This window comes from Panthera uncia, assembly GCF_023721935.1.
Source record: "Panthera uncia isolate 11264 chromosome D3 unlocalized genomic scaffold, Puncia_PCG_1.0 HiC_scaffold_8, whole genome shotgun sequence".
Lineage (NCBI taxonomy): Eukaryota > Metazoa > Chordata > Mammalia > Carnivora > Felidae > Panthera > Panthera uncia.
The window spans coordinates 16,862,973-16,874,996 of record NW_026057586.1 but is presented as its reverse complement, the minus strand read 5'-3'; the positions used below and the strand labels follow the sequence as shown (position 1 = coordinate 16,874,996).

At 40.9% G+C, this 12,024-nt stretch overlaps 1 protein-coding gene across 2 annotated transcripts in view; it reads left to right on the top strand.

Annotated features, from left to right (window-relative positions):
* The window catches only part of MALT1 (MALT1 paracaspase), a 61,003-nt gene that overhangs the window by 47,023 nt on the left and 1,956 nt on the right, over positions 1–12,024 (top strand). For both annotated transcript variants that reach the window (XM_049620278.1, XM_049620277.1), the window contains 6 exons: positions 2,671–2,848; positions 4,127–4,201; positions 4,546–4,673; positions 7,225–7,374; positions 9,972–10,129; positions 11,206–11,331. In XM_049620278.1, coding sequence (XP_049476235.1) covers positions 2,671–2,848; positions 4,127–4,201; positions 4,546–4,673; positions 7,225–7,374; positions 9,972–10,129; positions 11,206–11,331 — 815 coding nt within the window. The remainder of the gene's footprint in view (positions 1–2,670; positions 2,849–4,126; positions 4,202–4,545; positions 4,674–7,224; positions 7,375–9,971; positions 10,130–11,205; positions 11,332–12,024) is intronic.

Genomic DNA, 12,024 nt, shown 5'->3' with positions numbered 1-12,024 from the left:
TCTTTGGAGAAATGTTTGTTCAGATCCTTTGCCCATTTTTTACTTGGCTATTTGTCTTTTTATGGTCGAATTGAAGAGTTCTTTATGTATTCTAGATACAAGTTGTCCTTATAGATCTACTGTTTGCAAGTATTTGCTCTCATTCTTCGGGCTGGCTTTTCACTCACTCAGTCTTCATTCCTTAGTGAATTACATCCACTCCCTGTGTCACGATTTTCAAGATGCTCGTGTCAGTGCCCCTCTTCTTTCCGGGGATAATTTAATTCCTTGCCAGGCTGGTCTCCTTTCTCTTGGCTGCCATTCCAGGCCCACGCCTGGATTGTTTCCGTTCCATAACGTCCCTTGCTCTTCCTCTGGTTTTCCGAATTGTACCCAGTCTCCCAAGACCACCTGTGGTTGCTTCCGTTCACACCGATTCCTCCGTGCACCTTACTCAGATCATACAAGGTTTCCTTAATCACATAATTTATGATATTTCATTGTGTGCTGACTTTCTGTGTTCTTTAACAACATGAGCAGGTCTGAATGAGTTGCAAGATCCTTGGGGCAGGAACCTCGTCTTCCTTTTCTCTTTCATTTCTTTCATGCAGGACACAGATGAGATAGAATAAACCCACACTGAATACATGAATGTACCCATTTTGTCATTAGTTTAAATGTTTATTTTCGAGAGAGAGAGAGAGAGAGAGAGATTGAGAATTCAAAGCAGGCTCTGTGGATGCGGGGCTCGAACTCAGTGAATCACAAGATCATGACCCGAGGCGAAGTTGGATGCTTAACTCTCTGAGCCACCCAGGTGCCCCCCATTTTGTCATTTTTTTTTACCTGAAATGTTACATATGAAAGAACCGTTTTTCTCATTTTAGTCAGAGTTCAAGAAAAACAGACCTGGGTTCTGCCCTGGAGGACCAAATGGAGCAAGTTGTTCGAAGCTACATTCTTTGCTCGGAATTGGAGCTGTGGGTGCAGGGAGCAGCTTCTCTGTTGTTCCCCAGCTTGGCGCCTTTTTACTATTAATGTCAGAAAGCCGTAGAAAGAAGTCGTCATATCCAGGACGCTGACAGAGCAAAATCAGTGGGCCTTAGAGATTGCGTGCCTAGGGGGAATGTATCTTCACAAATATTTCTATCAAATATTTTTATAAGGAAGCCCATACTGATATTTGGGGGTTTTTTTGTTTTTTGTTTTTTGTTTTTTACAGCCAAAACAAACATCTTTTCAAGAAAATGTTCAGAGTCGTTTGGTGCAGTTTTTAGAGTATCGTTTCTCAGTAAAGAAATGACTCATCTATGGACTACTAAAATGAATGTAAATTTGAGATTATTAATTCAAGAGACTCTAGATGGAAAATTAATGATATTTATATCTCGTAACGAAAAGAAAAAGTAGTAATGGGGCTCCTGGGTGGCTCAGTCAGTTAAGCATCTGACCCTTGATTTCAGCGCAGGTCATGATCTCACGGTTCATGGGCTTGAGCCCCACGTTGGACTCTGTGCTGACAGCTCAGAGCCTGCTTGGGATTCCCTCCCTCCTTCTCTCTCTGCCTCTCCTCTGCTCTCTCTTACTCTCTCTTAAAATAAACTTAAATCTTTAAAAAAAAAAAAAAAGTAGTAATCCATGAAATCAGATTTTCCTTCCCTTCTTAGAAAAAGCTACATTTAAGGACACCTGGGTGGCTCAGTCAGTCGAGTGTCCAACTCTTGATTTCAGCTCATGTCACGATCTCGAGGTTTATGAGATCAAGCTTCACGTGGAACTTTGTGCTGACAGCACGTGGAGCCTGCTTGGGATTCTCCCTCCCTCTCTCTCTGCCCTACCCCCCCCCCAAATAAATAAATAATCTTTTTTTTTTTAAAGACTACGTTTTTATTTTTATAGCCCTTACTAATTATGTATATAAATGCCTGTGGGATTTGTTTTTCCTTTTTTTGCCCATAGAATTTCCTATACTGGATTTAGTAGCTACTAGTCATCTAAATAAGTTTATTTGTTCATCCATTAAAAACTTACTAAGCTCCTGCTGTGTGCCAGGAATCCACAGATAGAGATAATAACCTCCCTGCCCTGGGGGAACTCCTGGTCTCATGGAGAAGACAAACGAGTCAACAAAGAAGTCCTTAGCCTTTTTCTTTTTTATATAACATAAGATAAATCTGCATTCCATATTATACCACTGGTTACAAATATGTCATTTTAATGAACTAAAACATAGTTCAGGACAGCATCTTGATGTCAGTTTAAAATACAGTATTTGGGGCGCCTGGGTGGCTCAGTCGGTTAAGCGTCCGACTTCAGCTCAGGTCACGATCTCACGGTCCGTGGATTCGAGCCCCGCGTCGGGCTCTGGGCTGATGATGGCCCAGAGCTTGAAGCCTGCTTCCGATTCTGTGTCTCCCTCTCTCTCTGACCCTCCCCCGCTCATGCTCTGTCTCTCTCTGTCTCAAAAATAAATAAACGTTAAAAAAAAAAAATTTTAAATACAGTATTTGAAGACTGTTGTCGAAATAATTTTCAGTGCAAACTTAGTTAACATTGACTGTGTTTATAGTTGGGTATCTCTTAAATAAGCTTGCATTAACTTGAAGAAAATAAAAGACCGCACAAGAGTGCTGCATGCGTATTCAGAGTGCAATTTAGAGTTAATTTTTACCCCTTTTTTCTCTTTTCCAGGATTATTATATTATGCAGGACATGGTTACGAAAACTTTGGGAACAGCTTTATGGTCCCTGTTGATGCTCCAAATCCATATAGATCTGAAAACTGTCTCTGTGTACAAAATATACTGAAATTGATGCAAGAAAAGGAAACCGGACTCAACGTGTTCTTGTTGGACATGTGTAGGAAAAGGTAAGCTGTCTGTGTTAAATGAAGCTCATTGGATTGAGGTAAATATCAGCCTTGACAAGTAAATCTAAGGCAAACCTGGGAATTCTAAGAACCACCTAAGCTAGCAAATTGTTTTGTTTTTTTTTAACGTTAATTTTTTAGAGAGAGAGAGACAGAGCATGAGCTGGGGAGGGGCAGAGAGAGAGGGAGACACAGAATCAAAGCAGGCTCCGGGCTCCGAGCTGTCAGCACAGAGCCCGACTCGGGCTCGAACTCAGGAACCACAAGATCATGACCTGAGCCAACGTTGGAAGCTTAACCGGCTGAGCCACCCAGGCGCCCCAAACTTGTGAATTTGTAATTACAAATTGAAACTGACCAAGAAGGACACTAGAGGAAAATATATTTTCTGCATGTGTATTTAATGATTTTAGCTTTTTTCTTATTTGCTATAGAACAAAAGTGAGGTACTAAAGGGCGTGGGTATCTTTTCTTAATTTTTCTTAATGGTTATTTTTTTAAAAACTCTTTTTTTAATGTTTGTTTATTTTTTGAGAGAGAGACAGACAGACAGACAGTGTGAATGGGGGAGGGGCAGAGAGAGAGGGAGACCCAGAATCTGAAGCGGGCTCCAGGCTCTGAGCCGTCAGCCCAGAGCCCGCCCGACTCGGGGCTCGAACTCATAAACCATGAAATCATGACCTGAGCCGAAGTCAGACATTTAACTCTGAGCCACCCAAGCGCCCCAAGGGCATGGGTATTTATTCACACTCCAGAAGGTTCAGCTCTTCAGAATGCCTGTAGGTGTCTCCAGTCGTCTCTCAGTTATTCCTCCAGGAACTGACAGAAAGAACACCTGTGGTCAGGTGGGGCTTCTGTCAGCCCTGGTCTGGCAGATACAGAAAGCGTAGCCGAACCTCATGTTTGAAGCTTCAGATCCCAGTTGTTGGCCACTGTGTTACTAAGGAATAGAACCAGTGATTAATTCCTCTCAGAAATAGAGTTTGTGCTTGCTCAGCGTTTACCAATCAAAAACCAATGCCAGAGTTCAGATGTTGGTCCTGTTTAAAGCTAAGCAGAGAAAGGATGTGGCCATCTGCCCTCTCAGCAGCATAGGAGGCCTGGATTATTTTGGGTAAATATGTGGCTGATTTGATAAAGGAATTTTGAATCTATAATTTTAAATCATATGTAATATAATAGTGTTATATTTTCCATTATATTATTAAAGCTCTCCAAAATGCTGTTTAACTTTTTTCACATTTGTATCTGTCCTCCTCCCTCCTCCCTTTTATGTAGAAATGACTATGATGACACCATCCCGATCTTGGATGCACTAAAAGTCACCGCCAACATTGTGTTTGGATACGCCACGTAAGGAAATTTTATATTTATGTTCAAGATGCCTTCGTTTTTCGTGACTTCTTTTTGATTATAGATTAGAAGCCTAGACAGATCCATAGAATTGTAGGCATAAATTTTCCTCTTTGATATCCTCAATAAGAAGTTTTAAAGAATTGACTTTAGCACCTCCTATCCTGACATCTTCTTTTCACTAAGCACCAGAGCATGTAGTTCCTGCTTGAAGATTAACTGTTTAATTAAGATGTCATGCAGGAGGCTGAGAAGCAAATGAAGCTCATCCGTATTTATGCAAGCCCGTGTGGCAAGTGTTTCCTTTCTTTTTGTTTTAATTTGTCTTTTTGCTGTTTTTTAAGGTGTCAAGGGGCAGAAGCTTTTGAAATCCAGCATTCTGGGTTGGCAAATGGAATTTTCATGAAATTTTTAAAAGATAGATTATTAGAAGACAAGAAAATTACTGTGTTACTGGATGAAGTTGCAGAAGGTAAAATAAATAAAGAGAAAGCTACTCAGGGTCGTCTGGTAATTATTTTCTTCCTACTATTACTGTGCAGGTTTGGAATTAGTATTTATTTTATAAAAAACAAAAATTTAGGCAGTGTTCAGCAACACTCCATTTAATCCCTCCCCCCCGCCCCCTTCCTCATTCCCTGTTGACTTGGCTTTATGCCCTCTGCTCAGCATGACTTGAGCCGCGGCGCTGATCGCAGGCAAGACTGTGGAATCGGTGAAGTTTCATTCCCCGAGTTGTGTGCCTCCTTTCTGTGCCTCGTGCCTGGTGCTGCCCCGTCTGCTTGTTTGCAGAAACCTGGTCCAGAGAGCATCCTCTCTGAGGATTAGAGGTACAGCCTTACAGAAATTTTGAGGCCCGGTGGAAGAGTCTGGGTTCATTTTTTTTTTTGATGTACTCAATGTTTTTAAATTCTGCTTTCGGGGCGCTGGGTGGCTCAGTCAGTTAAGCATCTGACCTTGGCTCAGGTCACGATCTTGCAGTTCCGTGAGTTGGAGCCCCACATCGGGCTCTGTGCTGACAACTCAGAGCCTGGAGCCTGCTTCAGATTCTGTGTCTCCCTCCCTCCCTCCCTCCCTCCCTCCCTCCCTCCCTCCCTCCTTCCCTCTCTCTCTCTCTCTCTCTCTCAGAAATAAAGAAAAAAAAATTTTTAATAAAATAATAAAAGTCATACCAAAAAACAGTTCTTTTGCAAACCAGCCCATGAGATTTGGAGTTTCTTGGGTGTTCCAAAGATGGCAGCTTGAGTATCAGGTATGTGAGAGTTACCCTAAGAGCCATGAGTCACCTTTATTTTCATGTTTTTATCGGTGCAGATCTTGTAGCTGGGTCACCTGACTTCGCCATTTTCCCATGTAACATAGACAGCCAGAGCTTTGGACCTCCTCCTGCCATCCTGCTTCAGCCAGAAAAGTCTGCCTTTATCTGCTTTATATATGAGGCTTCTATTTCAGAATAGATTCTTCTATTTAAGAATCTTAGTTTGGGGGCACCTGGGTGGTTAAGCGTCGCGCTTCAGCTCAGGTCGTGATCTCACTCTACGTTCGAGCCCCGCATTGGGCTCTGTGCAGACAGCTCAGAGCCTGGAGCCTGCTTCAGATTCTGTGTCTCCCTCTCTCTCTGCCCCTCCCCCCCAAAAAAAACCAAATAAATATTTTTAAAAATTTACTTTAAGAATCTTAGTTTTACCTCTTTTTTTCCAGATAAATAACTACTTTCCCAAGACCAGATACTATTAGTTTATAACTTTATTAATAATAATATATATAGAAGTAGGAGAAGTAATTTGTTCATATTAAATAATATATAGCTTTGTAAGTTTAAATTGAGATTTATCAATAATCATAAGTCTTTGTCTAAAATAGGTTGGATGAAAACACATTATGGCATAACTTTTTTGTTAAGTTCAAAACCTAAAACATTGGCATATACTACTTACCAATGCCTGTGTTTGAGTGAAAATTAAAATATGCAAGGTAGGGGCTCCTGGGTGGCTCAGTCAGTGAAGTGTCTGACTTGATTTTGGCTCAGATCATGATCTCATGGTTCTTGGGATCAAGCCCCATGTCGGGTGTGGAGCCTGCTTGGAATTCATTCTCTCTCTCTCTCTCTCTCTCTCTCTCTGTCTCAAAATAAAGATATCTGAGGTGTAGATGGCACGGGATCTTAACTTTCTCGTAGATAAATAGTCATTTGTTTACTAACTGCGTGTATTTCCCAACGGAGTGCAGACATAAAATGAGGACTACTCTTTCAGTAAACAAATATACTTTCAGTTCTTTGTGAATTTTAAGGTTTAAAGTATTAGGGATTTGGTAATAGAATTATAGAAGATAAAAGTTAAAAGGGCCTTTAGAAGTGGGCTGGTCCATGGGGCGCCTGGGTGTCTCAGTCGGTTAAGCCGCCAACTTCGGCTCAGGTCATGATCTCGCGGTCTGTAAGTTCGAGCCCCGCGTTGGGCTCTGTGCTGACAGCTCGGAGCCTGGAGCCTGTTTCCGATTCTGTGTCTCCCTCTCTCTGACCCTCCCCCGTTCATGCTCTGTCTCTCTCTGTCTCAAAAATAAATAAACGTTAAAAAAAAAAAAATTAAAAAAAAAAAAGAAGTGGGCTGATCCAACATTTAAAAAAAAATTTTGACGGGGGCGCCTGGGTGGCTCATTCGGTTAAGTGTCTGACTTCGGCTCAGGTCATGATCTCACAGTTCATGGGTTTGAGCCCCACGTCCAGCTCTATGCTGACAGCTCAGAGCCTGGACCCCACTTCGGATTCTGTGTCTCCCTCTCACTCTCTGCCCTTCCCCCACTCATGTTCTCTTTCTGTCTCCCTCTCGCTCTCGCTCTCTCACATCTGTTTGCTCGTTACTTTGACCCGTTCCTGGCACATAGTAGGTGTTCAGTAAATACTTGTTGAGTGAATAAGTGATAGATACTAAGAATATAACCTGATTTTCAGGGGAGTTCTTGGCCTAAGTATTTAAAACATAATGAAAAGATTGTGGTCTTAATACTTATTTCTTATCTTTTAGACATGGGTAAGTGTCACCTTACCAAAGGCAAACAGGCTCTGGAGATTCGGAGCAGCTTGTCTGAAAAGAGAGCACTTACTGACCCAATACAGGGAACAGGATATTCTGCGGAATCTCTGGTGCGGAATCTGCAGTGGGCCAAGGCACACGGTACGGTGATGGCTGCTTTTTGTGACGTTGTTCTATAATGTGCTTGTATTACATCATGAAGGACTTTTTTTCCTCCTGGATAAATCGTTTTCTTCTCAACTTTGTAGTGAAAACATTTTAGCGTAGTGGGCAAACCCAAGACTAAACAGTCTACCTAATATACAGTCCCTTAGACTTGATCATATTCTGAGCTGCTGGAAGTGTGCTGTTTGAAAAATCAGACAGGCCTGGGTTCTGATTCTGTCTCTGCCCCTTGGTAAGCATGTTGTCTATCAATGGGGACAAGAAATAACACTTGCTACGGTTGTTGATGTTGAATGAGGTCGCACGTGTAAGGAGACAAGCATGCTAGTCAGCAAATACTATGTGCTCATAAATATCACTGGGCATTCGCTCTCTCTGACTCTGGAAGCAGCGAGTTGGTGAGCAGGAGAAAGAGGGAGTGGAAATCATATCTACAACATAATGAATTACTACTGGTAATTCTGTGTGTTTAGTGAAAAAGTAAGTTTAAATCATTGACAAGTGAAGAATTTGGATTTGCTACGAGTCTTTTCCTCTAAAAAAGACCTAGGAGCATCTGGATGACTCGGTCGGTTGAGTGTCCGACTTCGGCTCGGGTCATGATCTCACAGTTTGTGAGTTCGAGCCCTGCATCCGGCCTTCTGCTGTCAGCACGGAGCCTGCTTGGGATCCTCTGTCCCCCTCCCCTCTCTACTCACACTTGCTCGCTTTCTCAAAAAAATAAATAAACAAACATTAAAAAATAATAATGATTAAAAACTCTAAACAACAACAATGGCAAAATCACGGTGGTAAAGATCAACAGTGAAAAGAGAAAAAACAAAACAAAACAAAAAACCCTTTTATAAAATGAAACTAAGGAAGCATCTCTTTACTTGGTAGATGAGATGCTGCCCAATTCATAAATCGCCTAATGAGGCCAATTAGATTTTCTTTTTTTTTTTTTTTAATTTTTTTTTTTTAATGTTTATTTTTGAGACAGAGAGAGACAGAACATGAATGGGGGAGGGGCAGAGAGAGAAGGAGACACAGAATCGGAAGCAGGCTCCAGGCTCTGAGCCATCAGCCCAGAACCCGACGCGGGGCTTGAACTCACGGACCGTGAGATCGTGACCTGAGATGAAGTCGGACGCCCAACCGACTGAGCCACCCAGGCGCCCCTAGATTTTCAAATTAAAAAAAAACGAAAAAAAGTTTAGAAGTGTCTGGTCCATTATTTTCCTGTTTGCTCATTACTTATACCACACCTGGCACATAGTAGATGTTCAGTAAAATAGTTATTGAGTGAGTCTGTGTTACTGAGACTATAACCTGATTTGCAGGAAGTTTTTGGCCCAAATATTTTAAAACATCATGAAAAGATTGTGGTCTTAAAATAATACTTATTTCTTATCTTTTACACACGGATATATGTCATCTTACCAAAGGCAAACAGGCTCTAGAGGGTCAGAGTAGCTTGTGTGAAAAGAGAGCACTGTTTTTGGTAACAGGTTTGGTATTTTTTACGTTAAAGAGTTCATGCAAGGGCCACCTGGGTGGCTCAGTCGGTTAAGTGTCCGACTCCAGCTCAGGTCATGATCTCACAGTTCATGAGTTCGAGTCCCGCATCGGGCTCCATGCTGACAGCTCAGAGCCTGGAGCCTGCTTCGGATTCTGTGTCTCCCTCTCTCTCTCTCTCTGCCCCTCCCCTGCTTGCACTCTGTCTCTTTGTCTCTCTGTCTCTCTCTCTCTCTCAAAAATAAAACATTTAAAAATAATTTAAAAAGTTCTTACAAAATGGTAAAAGGAAAAACATTAAGACTCCCTTAATCACTCACCGAAGGATGCAAATTCAACAATATACACAGTTGTGAATATATTAATAATTAAGAAACAAATATAAAAATGGCAAACTTAAGTAGTAATGAGAGAAAACAAAATTAAAACTATGATAGTGTAGTTTTTCCTTTTTAATCTCATCAACTAGGTAAACATTTTGAAAATTAATATTCATTTTGGAAATTGTATGGTCAAATCTATTTACAGTCTACGTGAGTGGAGAATGTCACATGTGTGAGGAACTGTCCAGCAGCTGTGTCTAAAGTATTAAGTACATGTATATAAGAAATATTAACTATGGTAGAAAAATAATAAAATCCAGAAATACTATAGATCTTCAAGAATAGTGGAGTTGTTCAAAGTAGCAAACTATTCGGCAACATAATGCTTATTGAAAACTATTTTCATGAAGATCGAGGCAGCAGTGAAAATTTACAAGTTGTATGGATACTTTTGGTTACCACTGTAAAAATTATATATGCAGAGGGACAAGAATTGTCAGGAAATAGTAAATGAAAGGCTTTTATTTGCGTGACCAACCAGCAGAATATGGGGCTTTTTTTTCCTCTTTCTGTAAGTGTATGCATGTGTGTTTATGTGTCTTTGAACAATGTGTTAGTTACAGAACCTTTCTGAGTGAAAACAAAAGCCCTGTTTCGCCCTTAAAGAAAATTTATCTGTTGCTCATCATCCGAAAACTTACCGAGCACTCCTCAAATGATTATTTACAAGTTGTTCTTTTTGTTCTTTTTCAGAACTCCCAGAAAGTATGTGCCTTAAATTTCAGTGCGGTGTCCAGATTCAGTTAGGGTTCGCCGCAGAGTTCTCCAACGTCATGATAATCTACACAAGCATAGTCCACAAGCCGCCCGACGTAGTAATGTGCGATGCCTATGTCACAGATTTTCCTCTCGTAAGTCCCCCCTTTCTTCTTTGGTTCAAAATATACCGATACAGCCTCACTTACTAATAACTAAACATTTGGAAACTTCATGGTAAAGTTAAAGGAAATATAAATACCTATATATTCCATTTATGTAAATACTTATTTGTGTTTTAGTGACAGTAGTCATAATATTTAAAAACTAATCACCAAAAATACCCTAAATGTCAAATTTCACCCAGGAAAGAAGCCTTTAATTTCCCTTACCCTAAGTAGACTATCAAATTTGTTATTCTTATGTCAAAAATAATTTCCTTTTAAAAACTACTGTTGTTAATTAAAGTCTTATGGTAGTATATTGGAAGCACAGAAATTTGTTTTTCCATAAATTAAGATACAGTATGTATTTTGTGTCAGCCTAAAGAAGCCAATAAATAGTATCCCTCTTTCCTACATGAGTTTAGTAAATTGAGAAGTAAGCAAGGCGCAAGACAAATCCAGAGCATCACCTCTGGTATTGATAAAAGCTTCATGGAGGACATTGCTTAGTGTGAGAGCAGATGTTCCAGCACTGAAGCCCAGAATTAGATAGGTCTCTCTACCAGCCCCGGCAGCTTTCTGGGCATGGGTCAGGGCAGAACCTGAGGCCTTCTCCCTGGAGTTCCAGAACAGATCTCCCGCCCTCAGCCAGGAGTTGTCTCTTAGAGAAGAAAAGGGAAGGGCTGTCTGTGTCTTGTCCGTTTATTGTTTCTAGATAACCCGCTGCACCTGCCCAAAAGTGATGAATAGAAGGACGAGAATCCAGGAGTCACACACTAATGGGGCTTGGATGTGAAAGGAAGCTTGGAGTGGGTTAAGAAGTGTCTCTAGGGATAGTTTGGAAGTAACTGTCCTTGCACAGCTAACTTTTTAAGCATGTGTGTGCAGAATTTAGAATTCCTATTGTACTCTAGAGTGTTGTCTTTATTGTTTGTTTAGTCCTGGATGAGAGTTTACCTACTCAGCCAAAATTCGTAAGAGAGAAATACCTGTTCAGATATTTTATTGTCATGCACAGTGTTGTGAGTCTCATTGATTTCATTAATAACGCCTGCTACTTTTCACAGGACTTAGACATTGATCCAAAAGCTGCAAACAAAGGGACGCCTGAGGAAACTGGCAGCTATTTGGTATCAAAGGATCTCCCCAAGCAGTGCCTCTATACTCGGCTCAGTTCACTGCAAAAATTAAAGGTTATTACTTTTCCTGTTTGTAACTGCTAATCTTATGAAAGTGAAAACTCATTTTGGCGTGTGACAGTTGTATCGCTTTATAGATTGCTGCTTCATTGAGTGTTAAATTGAAATAGAGATACGTGATACACAGTCGTATCAGTGACCCCCCTTCCGCGTGGTGTTCTGTCCCTGCTAATGGCCTGAAGATGTTCACGTGAGAGTGTATGTGATGGAAAAGAGGGGTGCCTGGGTCTCAGTTGGTTAAGCATCCAACTCTTGATTTTGGCTCAGGTCGTGATCTCACAGTTTGTGAGATCTGTTCAAGTCCCCGTGCTGACAGCATGGAACCTGCTTGGGATTCTTCCTCTCTCTTTGTCTGTCTGTCTGTCTGCCTGTCTCTCTGTCTCTCTCTCTGCCCCTCTTCTACATGTGTGCACTCTCTCTCTCTCTCAGATAAACATTTAAAACAAAAAAGTTAGAGATACAGAGCATAATCTGCTTTTAAATATCTTTGCATCTTTGAATAATCATTTTCTAGTTGGAACAACAGATACAAACTATCGTCACCCTGTTCATAGCTAATCTTCTTCAGTCTCCTTTGTCTGTGAAATAAGCCTGTGATCTGATGCAGTTAATGCTTTTCCACCTGTGACCATGGATTATTATCTCACAATACTTTTTAAACCAGCTAAACTTTTGGCCTGGGTGTAA